Source organism: Colletotrichum costaricense (genome assembly GCF_030867565.1).
Source record: "Colletotrichum costaricense strain IMI 309622 chromosome Unknown Scaffold_11.1, whole genome shotgun sequence".
Classification (NCBI taxonomy): domain Eukaryota; kingdom Fungi; phylum Ascomycota; class Sordariomycetes; order Glomerellales; family Glomerellaceae; genus Colletotrichum; species Colletotrichum costaricense.
In genome coordinates, this window is record NW_026848240.1 from 697,257 (window position 1) to 716,179 (window position 18,923).

At 54.6% G+C, this 18,923-nt stretch overlaps 5 protein-coding genes across 5 annotated transcripts; 2 read left to right on the top strand and 3 right to left on the bottom strand.

Annotated features, from left to right (window-relative positions):
* CCOS01_10595 (ZIP Zinc transporter) lies at window positions 1-1,565 on the top strand (the record flags this gene model as incomplete). Its single annotated transcript, XM_060458750.1, has 6 exons — window positions 1-94; window positions 155-181; window positions 247-362; window positions 410-1,299; window positions 1,348-1,475; window positions 1,531-1,565. The coding sequence occupies 6 exons, from the start codon at window positions 1-3 to the stop codon at window positions 1,563-1,565; spliced, it is 1,290 nt and encodes a 429-aa protein (XP_060310552.1).
* Window positions 1,566-2,977: 1,412 nt separating this feature from the next.
* Window positions 2,978-3,175, bottom strand: CCOS01_10596 (uncharacterized protein; the record flags this gene model as incomplete). The annotated part of the gene is made up of 1 exon (XM_060458751.1): window positions 2,978-3,175. The coding sequence occupies one exon, from the start codon at window positions 3,173-3,175 to the stop codon at window positions 2,978-2,980; it is 198 nt and encodes a 65-aa protein (XP_060310553.1).
* Window positions 3,176-6,548: 3,373 nt separating this feature from the next.
* On the bottom strand, window positions 6,549-9,235 carry CCOS01_10597 (glycosyl hydrolase family 3; the record flags this gene model as incomplete). Its single annotated transcript, XM_060458752.1, has 7 exons — window positions 6,549-6,926; window positions 7,004-7,633; window positions 7,695-8,036; window positions 8,091-8,171; window positions 8,221-8,521; window positions 8,575-8,818; window positions 8,884-9,235. The coding sequence occupies 7 exons, from the start codon at window positions 9,233-9,235 to the stop codon at window positions 6,549-6,551; spliced, it is 2,328 nt and encodes a 775-aa protein (XP_060310554.1).
* A 1,628-nt stretch (window positions 9,236-10,863) lies between these two features.
* On the top strand, window positions 10,864-13,231 carry CCOS01_10598 (glycosyl hydrolase family 31; the record flags this gene model as incomplete). The annotated part of the gene is made up of 2 exons (XM_060458753.1): window positions 10,864-11,037; window positions 11,102-13,231. 2 exons carry the CDS (start codon window positions 10,864-10,866, stop codon window positions 13,229-13,231), a joined length of 2,304 nt encoding a protein of 767 aa, XP_060310555.1.
* A 1,951-nt stretch (window positions 13,232-15,182) lies between these two features.
* On the bottom strand, window positions 15,183-18,741 carry CCOS01_10599 (glycosyl hydrolase family 3 N terminal domain-containing protein; the record flags this gene model as incomplete). Its single annotated transcript, XM_060458754.1, has 6 exons — window positions 15,183-15,200; window positions 15,272-15,358; window positions 15,438-16,672; window positions 16,731-18,005; window positions 18,084-18,202; window positions 18,434-18,741. The coding sequence occupies 6 exons, from the start codon at window positions 18,739-18,741 to the stop codon at window positions 15,183-15,185; spliced, it is 3,042 nt and encodes a 1,013-aa protein (XP_060310556.1).
* Window positions 18,742-18,923: the final 182 nt, after the last annotated feature.

Below are 18,923 nucleotides of genomic sequence, written 5' to 3' on the forward strand. Positions count from 1 at the left end.
ATGGACGGAATGAAAGAGCCCAAGCCCCAGTGTGGCGCTAAGAAGGGTGGTCAATCGGCTGAGTATGATGTTGGCCTTCACGTTGCTGGTCTTTGTAAGTTGGCCCCAAAACACTTTCCACTGGTGTCTTATTAATTTGGCTAACTTGGCGCAGTTTTGGTCTTGGCCTTTTCCATCTTTGGTATGCGATATGAACAAACGAAACGAGTCCTTTCGCGGGTCAACGTACTAACAAGACCGTTCCAGGCGCTGGCTTCCCAGTTGTGGCCAAGAAGGTCAAGTGGATGAAGGTTCCTCCTAAGGTCTTCTTCGCATGCAAGCATTTCGGTACAGGCGTGCTCATCGCGACGGCGTTTGTGCATGTAGGTTGTTTTGGCTCATTTGGTTGCACAGAACTAACACGGCACAGCTGCTTCCCACCGCCTTCGGCAATCTCATGAACCCGTGCCTCCCGGATCTCTTCACCGACGACTACCCACCTCTTCCAGGTGCCATCATGATGGGATCCATGTTCATTCTGTTCAGTATCGAGATGTGGATCAATGCCAAGATTGGCGGCCATTCCCACGGAGGACCCACTGGTGATGTGATGCACGACCACGGTCACGGAGCCGTGCAGCCTGCCCGGCCTCCTCGTTATGGCCGCAACAGCTTCGATGCCGAGGCAGACAGCATTGACTTTGAGAAGCGAGTCGCTCAGCGCGCGTACGACGACGAGAAGTCACGCTTCCCTGCGCCTTACTCGGAGACTGTGTATGGAGCGCCACCACCCGCCAACACCAACTTGTCCGACTCTGACATGCCGCCTTGGTTCGTCGTTTTCTACGAGCAGTATGTGCGCCAGCGTATGGAGATGATGAACATGATCCGAACCACCCAGGAGAAGCAGACGTCGTCGCAGGTTGCTGTTACGGAGGTCAAGCAGGAAGATCCGTTTTATGATGCCGAGGGTCAACAGGTTGACCCCGCTGTGTATCGCAAGATGTCTCTCAACATTACCATGCTTGAAGGTGGTATCCTGTTCCACTCAGTGTTTGTCGGCATGACCATCTCCATCACTATTGATGGTTTCATCATTCTGCTCGTCGCTATCCTGTTCCACCAAATGTTTGAGGGTCTTGGTCTCGGTTCCCGTATTGCCGCTGTGCCGTATCCCAAGGGCAGCATTCGTCCCTGGGTATTAGTCGTCGCTTTTGGCACCACAGCCCCCATCGGACAGGCCATCGGACTTCTCACCCGCAGCAGTTACGATCCCGACAGTGCGTTCGGTCTCATCATCGTCGGTGTATTCAACGCCATGTGAGTTGTTCAGTCCGTTCGTAATAAACCTCGGCTAATGTGACTTAGATCCTCTGGCTTGCTGCTCTACGCTGCTCTCGTCGATCTTTTGGCCGAAGATTTCCTCTCAGAGGAGGCCAACCGCCTTCTTTCCAACAAGCAAAAGATTACTGCCTTTTGCTACGTTCTCGCCGGAGGTTAGTAATATCCATGAAACATTTTTGCATGTAAACACCACTGACATACTATTAGCTGCGGGCATGTCAATTGTCGGTATCTTCGCCTAAGTCCTTACCGATACCCCCAGGAAGCAAACTTCCTCCACACCCCTCGATCAGTCTCACGCGAGGGCACAAAACACCCAGTCCGGACCAGTCACGCAATCAGTTTACACGGCTCGCCGGAACGCCGAGGCTAACTTCAGCCGATGAACTCCGAACTCGACAGGACTTTGATAGCAGAGATGAACGCTCGTTATCTTTCAAATGCTGCGCCGGATTTTGTCTCACGGGTCGTGAGGAGACGGACTGTTTCTCACTACCTATCAACAGCAACTCTCACAAAATCTACCACATTCGTTTCTTTCTTGCTATCGCTATTCCCAGCACCATTTGTAGCCAGGGATTTTGTACAATAGTAGTGATGTGGCGTGCGTTGTCAAGACTTGTCTGACACGCAAGGCACAGCGAGTGCATACTGGCAACAGGCAATATTGTTTGGGAGATTTTACTTTTTCTGGGAAACTCTACATTGAGCATTACAAAGGTGTTAAAACTAATGATAAATTATGGGCATACAACATATCACGAGTCTTATGAGAAAAGCCGTGGAGGGCACTTGTACGATAGGGTTGCCCGAAAGGGTCGGGCATCACATTACTAGACTGCATCAAATATTACAACATCCTTATGACATTGTCAGTCCGAACGCTGTCCCCTGTGCCTATCTAATTCGATCGTTTCCTCCAGCCAGGGTTTTCTAAGCGGTCACACCATGGCTTACGGACCCATCAAAGACCGTCTCCGATCATACCACGAGAGACGATCTACAGCCCGTGTCAATATTGGGCCTTTGCAGGCTTGGAGAAGACAGATGGAGACGGAAGAGACAGACGAAAGGGATTAAGTAGCTGAACAAGAGCTCGATTAGACTTTCTCACCCAGACTTATTGGCGTCTGAAATAAAGTAGTACTGGTAACAGCGCGCATCGATAAGGAGGAGGAGGAGGAGGGATCGAGAGATAGAGAGCGAGAGAGAAACGGGAAAGAAAAGACAAGATGCCAAGCAGCTTCACAACAGAAGCAGATAGCGGAAACGAAAAAAACAAGACTGGGCAAGATCAAGAGAAGTACCAAGAGACCAAGAGACGAAAGGCGACGTTGAGAAAGGGTTGCCGAAGTTTAGTGTGTGCCAGGTATGACCCGTGATGCAACCATGTTTGCATGGGCGGTGTGGGATGTCAGGCTGCTAGACACGGCCGACCTTGGAAACGAAACCAGCCTTGCCTTTTTTTTTTTTGGTCATTTTTCCTTTTCTTGCTTTGCGTGTAGGTACGTTGTTTTACGCTTCTCTGTCTCTCTTCTTTTTTGTTTCTCTGTGTCTTTAGACCGTGGACGTGACTTGCCGCCGCCTGTCCCTGCATATCAGAGATGTCAGAGAGAGGGGGGAGGGACCTAGGGTGTTATGTTTTAACCATGTTCTATATAAGGTTATTACACGGGCCGGAGGATTGCTGCATTGTTGAAAGGCAAGGCAAGGGCTGGGGGAGGAAAGGGAAGAGGGAAAGCGGAAAGGCGTGTTTGTGTGCAGTGGTGCATTCCTGTGAGGGTGAGGGTTGGTGATGCATGCATGCATGCATGCAGGGCCGGGCTTCCCGCGCGACTACTGCAAGGGGCATGCTTCGCACTCCATGGGATCGTTGATGATGATTCTTCTTCTGCTGTTGGGTGTTGGTTGCTGCTGTTGTGGATGATGTTGCAAGGCAGGCACCCTAGAGTTGGACATGGGAGGGTTGTCGAGGATGGCTGAGGTAGCGGGGGTTCAGAGGGGGGATGGTGTCACTGGTGAAGCTATTAATATGAACCCCAGACAGACATCTGAGGCGGCGGAGGGGAGGCTCAAAACTCCAGACGAAAAGAAGGAGGTGTAGTGTAGGGCCAGGGGGGGGGGAGGGGGCACGGAGAGTTGGGTTACATGCGGACGGATGAATGGGGGAAAGGGGGGAACGTTGGTTGGGTTTGAGGTTTGGCTGCGCTGCGCTGCTGCAGACTGCACTGCGGAAGTATGCGGCGCACAAGGAAAGCGGCGAGCGCTTATTAGGCAAGGTAAAGTCACGATGACGATGGACGGATGGTGGTTGTGGTTCTAGAAGTTTTGAGTCGTTGTTTCTTGTTGTCTCTTCTCATGCACGCTTTGCTTCTTGCCTTGAGGTGCGCATACCGCATCTCTGCAGATCTTGCCTTACAGCAGTAGCTTGCCTTAGGTGCATACCTGCATCACCTGCAGAGGCACAGACTACTGCAGGCACTCGCCGGCGGCCGAATGCACCGCGGCTTGAACCTTTTTGATCCTTTATGAAGAACAAAAAAATGAAAACGTCCCGAGAGGCGTTATGCAAAGAAGGCATGTGTGCAGTAATCTCGTGATGAGAAGCCTAGGAAGGTTTTCCGACGATCTGGGGGATACCTAACTTTACAGAGGGCTATGTAAGAAAGGATAAAAAGAGGAGGGGAAAACGTGAGATTGGCTTTGCTTGGCAGGCGTCACTTTTTTTTTCCTTGCTAAAAGAGGGATCGAATCTTATACGAGTGCCCGATTCTGAGGTTAACCTCATGGAAGATGAAAAGCTTATGAGATGCTTTTTGGGTGCTTGTTTGGAAGGATGAAGCGGGAATCCGGAGTTTGCCAAGGATTCAACTGTCTCTCAGCATGGCCACAATACGCATCGTGCAGAACTCTCTCCCCACACACATGAAGTATGTGACTAGTACGTAAAATAGGGCGAGCGAAACGTTTCTGTACATGAGAGGAAATGGAGAATAAGTAAAGAAGTGAGGGAAAAAACGACGGAAATAATGGGAAAATCTCGATGACTGACCAAGACCGTGCATCTATCCTACATCCGTTATTCGGTTTCCTTCGGGCGGTTTGAGGGCTGTCTGCGGTATGACTATGACCTCCTACCTAGGACACCCCCCGCCCCCGCTTCCCTTTGTGCCAGGATCGAGGTTCGAAGGTTTCGAGTCGAGCGCGCCAGAGAATGAGAAAACAAAAGATGGGCAACTCGTCACGAGGCAAAAGGTAGGCAGGCAGGCTGAAGGGTGTGTGTATCGGAAAACGATGGTGAGATGGGTGGATGGATGGTGGGCACTTGCTTTTACAAATACGAAAAGTCTTGGCACGTGTATGATAATCGCCCGATGAGCACGGAAACCGTTCGTAACGACATATTACCTGTACAAAATATAAGACAAATATTCCAAAGAAGCAAACGTTGACGACAAATACAATTCGAGCAAAAAAGGGGGTTGCATTTCATGTAGTACCAAAAGATAAAATGTCATGCGGCTTACGACGACCAAGTCGTGCCGGATGCAACGGTATAGTACCTCAGTTACTGTGGTATATGGCTGGCCCTCCGAAAGGAAGATTTTCATCCGGTGTTCGAGCCAGAGATCCGGCCAACCATCCCCCGCCCAGGCAGAAGGCTCGGGCTGGTGACACAGAGATCGGAGGCTACAGAGGGTTGGTGTGTGGCAGTGATGGTGTGGTGTGATGATGTGCTGATTTGACGGGCATCTGACAAGACGAGAAACCTGGGAAGATGGAAGACCTGCTACCTCTTGTTCTGCACCGACCATCAGCTAGTTACCAGAGGGAAGGGGGGAGGGGGGTGTGTGAGAAACGAAACAGAAACTCGAACCGGGAGGTCGAGAGGCCGCATGGACGTTGTTAAGCAAGGAGAGGACAGAAAGGTTTGCCTGTGGGAGGAATGTTGCATTCCGTCATTTTTCCTTCGAGGTGTGCGTGCGAGAGTGTGCGAGTGTGAAGTGTGTGTGTGTGTGTGGCAATTTCAGGCAAGACTTGCCTGAAGGGGCCTTTCGGTATTTCCTTCTTCGTCTTCTTCTTTTCTTAGCAAAGACACAAGACAGAAGAGAAATCTTCAGATGAAGAGGCGGGGCTGGAGGCTTTTTGCGATGAGATTTCCGAATCTAACCAGTCGGCAAACATGCTTTTTTTGTATTTCTAAAATAGCGTTTTATGTTGTGCTGCCCCATGGGAAAAGATTGCCAGAGGTCTTGTAAAGTCTACTTTGAGAGACACAGAAGTGTTCAAGATGACACGTTTTTCGTCGGCAGGTGCGGAAGTTCGTGGCGTGCCTCATTTGGGTGAGGTACTATCATCACACTCGTCGAGATAGCAGAGCAGATAAGTCGAGACGAAAATTCGCTCCCGATATAGGCTGAGTGTCAAACCGTTCGGTGACGTGTCTGCCACGGCTTTTCTTACCCTGGGATAACAAGCAGTTGATATGATCTGGCTCAGTAGCTCCAAAGAGGTTGGCTTGTGCTCTAGGAACTTTCTGCTCCGTCTTGCCAGAGTTCCCCCTTCGAAGTTCAATGTCTATACTGGACAGAAGCAGACCTAATCTGCAAAGTTCAATTGGCGTTGCGTAGAGTGAGTTCGCAGATGGAAGGTTTGAACGACTTTGAATGGATGTGATGATGTGGCAGAGAGGAGGGCAATACACTTCAAGACCATGATCATTGAGTTTTCAGACATCAACTTTGACATCAACTTTGAAGAAGACAAATCCTTTGCGCTCGTTCAACAGCCTTAGCCTATTGTGCTATTGCCTTCAAATATGACACAGAACTAACCCAGGTGAGATGAGACTGCTCTGCCGTTATTTTACTTCTAAACGCTTCGGGGAGGATCGCCGAGACTAGAAAGCAAAGAGTTGGGCAGACCGTTCCTAGGTTTAAGCAGTAATATGGGTAACGCTCTTCTTGGAATTAACTCTACTCGTCACATAGTTTGGCGCTTTGTTAAGTGTCTTCTGAGCGAGTACTCTAGTTCACTATTGTTCGGCGACGTGGGAGGCTAGTCGGTCATCAAACTTGTCGTTGAGTAACCCCATATGTCATCTTTTCATATCAACCATTACACAATATGTACATAGAAAGCGGCCAAAGGTGGCCTAGGCCATCGACTGCCGTCGAAAAAACTTGACCGTAAAATGCCCTCGGGAACTGCAAAAGACAAGCCCCTTAGACAACCGTCACAGTCGCATTCCCGCGGAAATCATCGCTCGAAGACCCGACAAAGACGGTGAAATCGCCCGGCTCAACGACGTACTGCAGCTTCTTATCCCACAAACCCCACGAGGAGACGGGCAGGTCAATCGAGACATCAGCGGTCTCGCCGGCCTTGATGAAGACCTTGGAGAAGCCGCGCAGCTCCTTGTTGGGCACGACGATGGAGGAGATCATGTCCTTGACGTAGACCTGGACGACCTCTGCGCCGTCGCGGGTCGAGTTGTTGGTCACCTGCACGCTAAGGGTGACGGTGTCGGTGGGGGAGACGGTGGAGGCGGAGACGGAGATGTCGTGGTAGTCGAAGGTGCTGTAGGAGAGACCGTAGCCGAACTGTGGTTGGATTTGGGTTAGAAAGACTGTCAAGAAGGAGAGGGAAAAAAAAAAGGAGCTGTTAGATGTGTTCTTACTTCGTACAAGGGCAGAGGAGTCGACAAGACGTAGTTGCTGCCAAAGACCAAGGTCCCGTTGGCGTACTCCTTACCCGGGTTGGGCCAGGACCGGGCGGAGTTGAGATAATCGTAGTACACAGGCGTGGTACCGACATCATGCGGGAACGCGACGGAAAGCTTGCCAGACGGGTTCACGTTTCCGTAGAGGATATCCGCCAGCGCGTGACCGCCCTCCTCCCCCTGGTAGAACATCTGCACCAGCGCGCCAGCCTCGTCCGAGATCCAGGGCTCGGTAATAGGCTTTCCGGAGCTGAAGACGACGACAGTGGGCTTGCCCGTGTCGATGACGGCCTTGACGAGGCGACCCATGGCGCCGACGAGCTTGAAGTCGTGGACGTCAATGTGCTCGCCCGTGGTGGCGTTGAGGCCGGCCCAGAGCTCGTCCTGGTCGCGGGACCAGGTGCCCACGACGACGACGGCGACGTCGGCGGCCGAGGCAGCGGCGACGGCCTCGGGGAAGCCGGACTCGTCGTTGGACCAGCGCTCGGCGCCCTTTGCGTAGGTTACTGTTCCGGAGCTGGCGGCCTTGATGCCGTCGAGGGGGGTGACGCCGCGTTCCATTGCGGTGTGGATGACGTAGTCGCCGTACTGTGTGATATATTGTTAGCATGGGAAAGGCCTTATCGTATAAAGCTTCACAAAAACTTACGTTGACCAATCCGTGGGCCATGGGGCCGATGACGGCGACGTGAGCGTCCTTCTTCAGGGGCAGGGTCTCGTTGTGGTTCTCAAGCAGGATAATGCTCTCGGCGTCGAGGTCGCGGGCGATCTTGCGGTGCTCCTCTGTGTTGAGGTAGTTGAAGACCTCGTCGTCGGGGACGCCAGTGTATGGGTGTTCAAAGATGCCCGACTTGAACTTTGCGCGGAGAACGCGGGAGACGGCCGTGTCGACGACGTCCTCGGGCAGAGTGCCGTTGGCGATGAGCTCGGGGATGTACTGAAAGCTGTAGCGTCCGCCACCCATCTCGACATCATTACCGGCAGGGAGAGACTGAAAGACTGGTGAGCAGGGTGTTGTACTAGGGAGCTAAAGAGAGGTACGTACGTTGAGGGTGATGCAAGCATCATCGGTCTCTCCGCAGACAAAGAAGGCGTTGGAAAGACGAGCGGTACCGCCAGCATCGGACTGAAAGTGTTAGTTACATTCAGTGTCCGGTGTAAAGTCAACAACTTACGATAACATAGTACTCGTAACCCCACTCCTCGCGCAAGATCTCAGTCAGCAGGTGGTGGTCTGCGACCGTGGGGACACCGTCATAGGCGTTGTACGAAGACATAATGCTCCAGGCGTCGGCATCAAAGATGGCGCGCTTAAAGGCGGGGAGGTAGGTGGTGCGAAGCTCTCTGGGACCGCCGTGGACGGGAGCCGTGTTGACACCCTGCTCGGGGGAAGCAAAGGCGGCAAAGTGCTTGACCATGGCGCACACGCCGTTCTCCTGGAGACCCTTGGTGTAGTGATAGCCGTACTCGCCGACCCTGGTCTGAGTTAGCTTACGACTTGGTGATGTCCTTTAGGAGTACCATCATACAAGAAAGGATCCTCGCCGTAGGTCTCTTCGACACGGCCGAATCTCAGTTCACGAGCCAAGTCAACTACGGGGGCGAAGATCTGGTTGACGCCGAGAGCCTTGGACTCGACAGCGATGACCTTGGCCATCTTCTCAACCAGCTCCGGGTTCCAAGAGCAACCGTGGGCAATGGGCGAGTTGAAGATGGTGGCGTTGAGGGCAAGGAAGCCGTGGATACCCTCGCTCTGGATGAAAGCCGGAATGCCTAGAGAGTCGGTCTCAGCATCACAGTTCTACTTGGACCCAATTGAATCAAGCAAGAGATCTCACCCAGAGTGGTGTTGTTCACCAGGTAGTCCTGAGCGACCTTTGCTCCGTAGGAAATGGTGGACACATTGGAGTAAAGACCGGTCCAGATGGAGTTGGCTCTGTTCTCGGCGGCCCAGGTCAGACCGCTTTGGTTGAAGCGGCCATCGGTCAGGTTGAGGTAGTCACGAATGTCGGCTTGGAGTAGTTGAGCCGTCTTCTCCTGGATGGTCATGCGCTTCAACAGGTCAGAGACTCTGTCGTCAATGGGGGCATTCGGGTTCTTGTAAAGGGGCGAAGTGCCATTGGGGAATGTGCCGTTCTGGGCGGAGACGGCCGCGACCAGCAGCGAGGCGAAAGTCAGAGAGAACTTCATGATGTTCCGCGATCCGGGGTTCCGAGTCAATGGAACACTGGCTGGGGTGACGTTCGGCTAGAGATCCAGAGCTCAACGGAAGAAAGGGACACGATCCTGGAGACGAAGGCGAGCTGGTAGAGGGTATTAATACAGCTTCTCACAGCTCGCCTCTGGGCCCTCTCTCTGCAGGCAGACTGCAGCTCGTTTGGAGCCGACATTGAGTAACCTGATTAGTGACATGATGCCCACGGCCAAGGAGCCGAAGTGAAATAGACGTAATTGCAATGGGGCAAAGGGCCGGTGAGGGGAGAGCAGCCTTCTCCGCATCGATCATTATTCATCCGTATTGCACAAAGAAAGGAAAGAAAGGAAAGAAAAAAGGGTGTACCGAGTACCCCTAGTCCGTCCCCGAAAGGCAAAAATGAGGAGCGATGTAATGCTAATTTGCGCTCCCGCAGCGGTCTTGTCCGACATTCATTGGGCAGAAGTTTAGAAGAATGGAAGAACCCTGGGCAGTTACTGCACATGGCCTCGCAGGGAGTGGCGGTGTTGGGACCAAGAGGAAGCGGACTGACGACAGAACAGAGCTATGAGCTGTCGAATAGCTAATCGGGATTGGCAGTGTCCTGGTTTGTATGTATGAAGCTGGCCGTGATGGCATGAGGGGAAGCTAGGAAGCCGTTGGAGATGGAAAAGTTGGAGAAATTCTGTGTCTCTTTCTCACACAATAGGACTGGACTCAATGGAAGACGGGAGGTTGCTTCTGCCGAACCGACCGGGGGTTCCACTTGTTTGTGGAGGAGAAGGAGGCATGTGGGGAAGGAGACAAGCGACAGGTACGTCCCTTACTCCTAAGGTACCTTACTACTAAGGTACCTTACTCCGCAAGGCAACGGCCAGCCGGGTGCTTGGCGAGTGGATCCCGAACCGGCCGGTTTCCACCAATGAAGTCCATCACGGCCCCAGCTGATCCGGACCCCGAGAACCGCCCAAATCCGACCAGTCCGGTTGAAGAACGGCACCAGCACTAACACATACGGCGCCGGGGGGAAACGGGAGGAAACCCCAAGTAAACCCCACACTAACTGCCCAGCGTGGAATGGCACAAGTCACCTTACCTTATCCATTCATCAGATCACTCACCCCCAGATCTCCGCAAAGTCACGAGTCTATGCCACATTCTGCGGCAATACTCGTTCTTCCCCTTCTCCTACAGGCTACATACGCCCTCACCATCCCGCTCTCCGGCCCACTTCGGATCCTGCGCCATCGGGCCGCACCCCGGAACCAATCGGTGGACGTCAATGGCTAAACATGAATCAGCGGCCTCGTCCCCGAGGCTCGCACTATTGCGGAGTACCGGCGGGATTGCGACGATGGGATTCGCTCAATATCTCCCCGACAGCGGGACTCTGCCGTGTTGCGTGTGAGCCCTCTCTCCAAGACGACCCCTCCGATTAATCCTCCGTACGCCTCGTGCTCCAAGAAATTTTGTCGTACAAGAGACGAGATTCACTTCAGTCTTGAGCCGCTTCTCCCGGCTGAATTGTGTTCCTCTTGATTCATCACAACCGTCTTCTCTCTGTTTCGTCGTCCTTTTTGTCAGTGTGTGTGTGAGAGATACCCCCCCTTTCAAGGAAATCATCATGGTCCGTCTTCGCGATGGCATGTGGCTGCCCGCTGAGGGCACGGCGACAGAGTACGCAGAGGAAGTTTACTACACCACTGAGATTGAGGGTGGAAAGGGCCTCAGCTTGTTGTGCCCGACGAGAAAGATCAAGACGCGGGGTCACACTTTGAATGCGAGCACAGTCACTCTTGTAAGTCAACGACTCATACCCTCACTTTCACTCCTCACCATGAAATGCCTTTGCTCACACGCAGCAACAGGATGTCAAGGCCGAATTCGACGGCGTCATCTCAGTCGAGGCAACGCACTGGGCCGGCGCCCTCAACAAGGGCCCCCATTTTGAGCTCTTCCCCGACGGCAGACCACCAGAAGCCGAGACAAAAATCACAAAGGGCGACAAGGGCACGACGACCCTGACCTCGGGCTCGCTGTCCGCGACCATCCACCCAGACTTTGACATACAGTTCCACAGCACCGACGGCGCCAAGCGGCTGACGTCGCTCGGCAGCCGAAGCGTCGGCCTCGCCTACAACCCCGCGCCAAGCACCCCGATGCAGACGGGCGACATGCGTGACTTCAAGCACTACATGTTCACCCAGACCACCCTCGGCGTCGGCGAGACCATCCACGGCCTCGGCGAGCGCTTCGGCGCCTACAACAAAGTCGGCCAGTCCATCTCCCTCTGGAACGCCGACGGCGGCACTTCCAGCGAGCAGGCCTACAAGAACGTCTCCTTCTGGCTCAGTTCCAAGGGCTACGGCGTGTTCATCGACACGCCGGGGCGCGTGGAGCTCGAGGTCGGCAGCGAGCGCTGCAACCGCCTGCAGACCGTCGTCGAGGGCCAGCGGCTCAAGTGGTACCTCATCTACGGGCCCACCCCGAAAGACATCCTCAAGCGCTACACCACGCTCACGGGCCGCGCCGGCAAAGTACCCAGTTGGAGCTTCGGCCTGTGGCTGACGACGAGCTTTACGACGAACTACGACGAGGAGACGGTCAACACGTTCCTCGAGGGCATGAAGGCCCGCGGCTCGCCCGTCGACGTGTTCCACTATGACTGCTTCTGGATGAAGGCTTTCACGTGGACCGACTTCGTCTTTGACTCCGAGCGCTTCCCGGACCCGAAGGCGCAAATCGCCCGCCTCAAGGAGTCCGGGCTGTGCAAAAAGGTCTGCGTGTGGATCAATCCCTACATCGCGCAGCACGGCGAGGCCTTCAAAGAGGCCGCGGACAAGGGATACCTCGTCAAGCGCAAGAACGGCGACGTCTGGCAGTGGGACCTGTGGCAGGCCGGCATGGGCCTCGTGGACTTCACCAACCCGGACGCCTGCGCGTGGTACGAGGAGAAGCTCAACACCTTGTTCGACCAGGGCGTCGACGCCATCAAGACGGATTTCGGCGAGCGCATCCCGACCCTCGACGTCGAGTGGCACGACAAGACGATCGACCCGGTCAAGATGCACAACTACTATGCCTTCTCCTACAACAAGGTCGTCTACGAGGCGCTGCAGAAGCGCTACGGCGCCGACGAGGCCGTCCTCTTCGCACGCGCCGCGTGCGCCGGCACCCAGCGGTTCCCGCTCCAGTGGGGCGGCGACTGCGAATCCACGCCCGAGGCCATGGCCGAGTCGGTCCGCGGCGGGCTCGGGCTCGGCCTCAGCGGCTTCTCGTTCTGGAGCTGCGATATCGGCGGGTTCGAGGGGTACCCGCCGCCGTGGATCTACAAGCGGTGGGTGGCCATGGGTCTGCTGTGCAGCCACAGCCGGCTGCACGGGAGCAGCTCGTACCGCGTGCCCTGGGTGATTGACGACGACGATAAGTCCGAGGAAGGGTGCTCGCAGACGCTGGCGACGTGGACGAAGCTCAAGGCGAGGTTGATGCCGTATATCTACGCGCAGGCGCAGACGGCGGTGGAGAGGGGTTTGCCGCTCTCGCTGAGGGCCATGTGCATCGAGTTCCCCGAGGACCCGACGTCGTGGTACCTCGACCGGCAGTTCATGGTCGGCGACAGCCTGCTTGCGGCGCCCATCTTTGAGGAGTCGGGCGAGGTGGAGTTTTACCTGCCCAAGGGGAAGTGGACGTCGTTCTTCTCCGGGGAGCACCGCGAGGGGCCGGGGTGGTTCAAGGAGACGCACGGGTTCGGGACGCTGCCGTTGTACGTGCGGGAGAACTCGATTCTCGTGCTGGGAGCTGAGACGGCCGTCGGCGCCGTGTATGACTACGTGAGGGACAACGAGGTGCGGCTGTACCAGGTCAAGGAGGGGGCGGCGGCGACGCTGGTGGGGAGCGACGGTAAGGAGATTGGTGTTTTGGAAGTTGGGGCGGATGGGAAGCTCAAGGATACCGTCTTGTTGAATGGCAAGATTTCCATCAAGGAGCTCTGAAGTGGTGTTGGATGGTTATGATGATGACATGGTTCGCGGACTTTTGGCCTGTTGAGTGGCACGTCATTGCTTTTGATGAATTATATGAGGCTATCTCGCATATCGGATTAGATGGCTTAGAGCCGGGCCTTTGTTTTCTAGTTCCTTGGTTTAAGTCTACTTACGATTTTCCAACAGTATTATCATCGTGATTAAGACCCCTTCCATCTGCATTCCTTCGCCGATGGGTGTCCGGCCCGTCCCAGCGGAAGGGAGCAGCCAACCAAGACTTGGCGGATAGTCGGGCATCCCCCACTCGCAAGATCCCAAGCCATGGAATAAAGCTATATGCTCTACCCCGCGTCGCTTACGATGAGCCTTGGAAGTAGTAGAAGGCGTCTCCTGAGACAAGGTACATCAAGCCAACATTTCAGCACCATGTAAGTACCGAAACCCCCTCATTCCCCAAACTATCTGGATGCAATCTCCAACTTACGATGCCCCATGCAAGCAGTACCTAGATTTTGTTCGTAGTCCGGGCCAGGGGGCCCAGGAAACTGATCAGGGGGCTCACCCCAGCCGGCTACATATTTCCCCGCGAACCACAGATCATCTCATCTCCGCACTTTTCCCCCCTCCCCCCTCCCCCCGCACATCTCGGCCCCAGATTCCCTGATTGTGTACGAAGTAGCCACTCATACATCTCCAAGGCCGCCGCTACGTAAACCGCAGCGGTGGCCATTTCCTGTGCAAAAAACACATGTTCGAAATAATTGACCACGAGATCATCAGAAAAATCGTTGCCTCCTTACAGGCTTAGCTTGAAGCCTCACTGGCACAGGTGGTCCCAAAAGGGGGGCAAACGAACGAAATTGCCAAGCTGTGCAATTATATGATGCAACCTGTTGGCCTCTTCCCCCCTATATCTCGCAGAGTTACATCTATTGTACGCATGTATGTAATCTATCTCGACGTAGTGGAAGCTGGACCTGCAGGAACCTGGCTAACCCCTTGACATAATCGTCCCGTCCAGTGCAGAAGACATGAGATGAACCACTTAATGGGCACCTCTGTTCAATTGAAAGCTGAATGCTTAATAGATAGAAAGGCGGGGTGTATTAGCCAGGGGTATCCGTATACTGGCGAGGATTCTGTACAGGATGTCTCGATTCAACGAGGGCTGCCCCCGAAGCAGCACCTTTCATCCCTCTCGGTTTCGGGAGCCGAACGGGACCTTCCGTCGGCTTGTGTCCCTTTCCCATTCTCCCCGGATGGCCCCCCTAACCGCTCGATCAGACTGGGTGAACCGAATCACCCCTCTCTAGGCTGCGATTACCGTATGCGAAATAGCTACGATCTGTAAGACTTTTCTTTGGACGCTGTTGTGAAATTGTGCCATGTATCGGACGCGAACCCAACGCAAAGATATCCGGCCTCGGAGAAGGGAAATCGAAAGGAAAAAAAGGCGAAGACATGATCCATATAGACCTCCTCCACCGCGATTGGGTTCTCCCTGTCCCAAGGTCCCCGGATCAGCATTCCGCTGTGTACTGAATAAGATCTGAAACGATCCCACTCAATGATGACCCGCGATCTCGGGTTCTGGTTCCCCATAGAGCCAGGCCCACGATCTTGGAATGTGACTCTGCGATGTGACTGTAAGTGTTAGTCCTACGGATACACCGTAACGCCCCCCCCTCTGGCATCAGACCCACGCCTCTAAAGGTAGTTTGGTGAAGGTTCATGTCTCATTACGACTCCGTGACTGCGTGAAATGCCCATTATTCATTCATGACGAGCCTTTATATGCACTCTCGGGTATGAACCCTTCATTACCCATACTTGGTGCCTAAAAGCAGCTCATCCTACCTAGATACATACTCATCCGACGGTGATCCAGAAAACCCCAGATCCAAAAGGTATACCGCACGTTGAGCCTCCCATAGGAACATGTGCACATTGCAGGGAATCCTTAATTCAAATCAGTCCACTTGGGGAAAACCATCGTTAGCTCATCTGTCAATAAACGCCATCTTCATGAACTTAAGTCACACTACTCACGTTTTCTGGGGCAGTCGTAAGTTCCTCATAAGACTGCAAAATCTCAAATCCCATCGCCATGACATGTTCGTAAGCGTCGTCTTGCACCTGCGCACATAAGATCGTCAGTAAAGTCCCAACACGCAGGAAATCATATCAGATGGTGAGGAGGGTAACAAAAGCTTACCCAGCTAAGCACCGTCTTGGCCGACTTGTGCGCCTTATTCTGCCGGACGCCCATCAAAGTAAGCCCCTGAAGTACAAGCGTATCCTGCGGTCCGGGATGAATCACGGGCGCCAAAACGCCACCGATGCCCTCGTCGACGGCAGAAAGCAAGGGCGGGATATACGTCGACAGCGGACTCCCCGGCCGACAGATAATGATCGTTCCCAGCAACGCGTCGCCCGCGCCCTTTGCCCTCACGATGCCGCACGCTTTCGTCTCCTGCAGCGCTGACCGGTACAGCTCCAGCACCTCGGGGTTGGCGTTGGCAGCCACGTGGCCTAGCACGCTCTCGGCGTTGTCGAGGCCGTGGATGAGGTCGAAGCTGAGGTTGGCGCGCTGGATGCTCTGCAGCAGGCCCTCGGGGATCGCCCAGCCGCTCAGGTCGTGGATGGCGAGGTTCGTGAGGCGCTTCGGGAATTGTACGTCCCAGCCGTTGTTGGCGAACCAGCTCTTGACGCCACCGCCCTCGTCGATAGGGATGCCAAGGAAGACGCCCGGAAAGGAAGTTCCTAGCTGGATCTTCTTCACGGCCCGCTGGTTGTTGGTCAGGAGGTGCCGCAGCGCTCGCCTGTGGAGGGACCGGCCGACGGAGACGTTACGCTTGGTGGGGTCCACGAAGATGGCGCCGAGAATGCCGATGCCGTCTACAAAATACGTCGCAGCGAAGCCGTACAGGGCGTGTGTGCTGCTGTTCCGGACGACAAAGTGCGCCTCCTCGACGTTTGGCTTCGAGAGCTCGAAGCACGCGGCCGGCATCGACTCCAGATGGCCCAGGTCGACGGTGTTGGCGCGGGCGACGGCCTTTGTGAGCTCCTCGAGGCCGTGGGCATCGCGGCGGCGGTCGTACTCCTCCACGATCCAGTGCTGGCGCGACTTGAGCACCTTTTTGCTCTTTCGTAGTGTCCCTGGAAGAGTTCCCTTTGGTACAATGTGCCCGCAGAGAGCGCGTACTAACGCGTGCATCGCGGTTTCTGTAAAGTCGAAGGTGCAGATGTATGTACCGATGGACTTATCCATGGCAAAGTCGTACGGAGAGCTTACGGCCACGACGATGACAGATTTCTTCTGGCCACGGGTTCGTAGCATGGAACACATCATCTCGACGTGTTTCGTGAAGCCGGCTTGGTACAGGTTTCTGTTGGCGTCCGCGGTGATGATGATGATGCAGGATGCTCTATGAATGAGATTTTCATGGACTTGATGTCAATCGAGTTAGCCCGCCCACATCATTCGTCGTCTTGAAGGGCTACGTACCTGGCCTGACTCCATTCGCAGTGTAGCTGGTATGGAGGAGCTTTCCGTGACGGGACCGAGCTAGAGAGCGTCCAAATTCCCTAAAGACACCCTCCCCACTCATGATGGCACCCTTTTCGCGGTGTAGCCAAGTATCGTGTGGTGTAGGAGCAAGCCTCTGGGCATCCTTCGCTTGAAGGATACTCTTGGTCAAGCTTGACGCTGGTAGTGGTTTCACTAATGGTGTGAGAAGGAGCAGCTCTTCTTCTTGGTGCATCGACTCAGATAGGGGTAACAGCTTTTCCTTGTCTCGAATGACCGTGATGGAATCATCGTATGATTTCCTCGCTAAAGCCATATGTGAGGGATGCAGCTTGGACAAGAGTGATATGCCTGGTGGGTTTAGTGCTGTCTGCCAAGATGTGCAAGTGTCCTTGAGTCGTAGCACGCGGTTCAGAGACGTGTAGATCCGTTCCTTGGTGAAGATGCCGTTCTCGACACCCAGCTTGAGCCCCTTGATAGCTTCAAGCTGGACGTCATAGGCTCGGCAAAGAAGTACCAAGTCACATCCAGCCTCCACGGCCATAACAACTCCATTCTGTACACCGAGCTCGTGGGTCAGAGACTCCATTTCGAGACATTCTGAGATGGCGACACCGTCAAAACCAAGTTCCTCTCGAAGAAGATCGTCCACAACTTGATTGGATAAGCACGCGTGGGATACGTTCATGGAGGGGTTGGAGATGCCACAGCCTCCCACGAACATGGCATCAAGCTTGCCCGTTGCTATCGCGTTCCGGAAAGGCACCAGAGCACTCAGACTGAGCTCTTCCAAAGTCTGTGTGATGATGGGAACGTCCAAGCTGGATCCCAAGAAGTCAAGGTTTCCATAGGACGGGAAATGCTTCCCGCAACTTGCGAGACCGGCATCGCGAATGCCGTTGATGGCGGCGATGCCGTACTGAGAGACCTCCTGAGGGTCATCGCCGGTGGCACGTACTCCGATAGGTTGATACCTAGCATTCGAGAGGACATCCAACACCGGGCCGAGCATGAAGTTGATGCCGCAGGCGCCGACCTCGGTAGCAGTAGCTTTTGACACTTCGTAGGCAAGTTCGACCCGGCCTGTGGCGGCGATGCCCATGGCACTGGGGAACTGGCACACGTAGTCCTCGTCGAAGAGACTGTTGACACCGCCATTCTCTTGGTCAAGGGCAATGAGCAGTGGCTTGGGGTGGCCAGCCTTGTGTGCAATAGTCTGGAGTTCCTTGACCAACTTTGCCGTTTCTTGAGCAGCTAATCCATGGCATCAGCAAACAAAATCACGAACTGTCGATATCAACAGGACTGATCAACAGCGCAAAGGGTACCGACATTTGAGGTTCTTGGCAGTCAAGATGATAGTCCCTAGGTGATGATCCTCAATTAGAGAACGGATCTGGGGCGTCACCTCAGTGCCATCCCAGCCCATGATGAGCATTTGGCCAATGGCCCTGTACGGCGCAACAGCATAGGCACGTCAGCAAGGAGCGAATCGGAAAGGAGCTAGGCGACTGGCATCATTGTGTTCCCTCTACTTCCAGATGCGATGCCGTAAATGGAACGAGGTAAAGGAACAAGACAAGGGCCCATGTGCGCAATTCGGCCATGAGAGGAGGTGGAGGGCGGGTCGAGTCTGAAGGGAAGGAGAATATACTGCGTAGGTAAGGAACAGATGAACGTACCAATCGAGATCCTGCCATAGTGGGTCGAGCTCCTTGACTTGCCCCATAGCTAGTGGTCTGCGGCTCGTCACGTTTTGCCGCGCATAGTACCTCTCGAGATGGCGTGGTTTGAACGGGGGGAGGTGGTGTTGGCGTTGGCGGGTGTTGTTGTGGTGGTGGTGGTGGTGGCGGCGACCGTTCTCCGAGGTTGACGTTGACTTTGAAGTTGACGTTGATTCCCGGTTGCTGGACGGATGTGACCCGGAGCCGTCGCGCGGGACGAAGGAAGAGGAGAAGGAAGACGCGGCGGGCTGGGAGTGGGACGCCATGGGCGGCGGGAGCGGTAGGCTGCTGCACCACCCACGACCGACAATCATTGGCTGGGGAGGAGAGCGGAAGGAGGGTGGGAAAGAAGATTGATTGGCTGGTAGGAGCCGTGTCCGCCTTTGCCCGCACTTTGCCCGACCGGGGAAAGGACGTTTCTTATCGCGATAAAGAGGGTGGGGCGCCG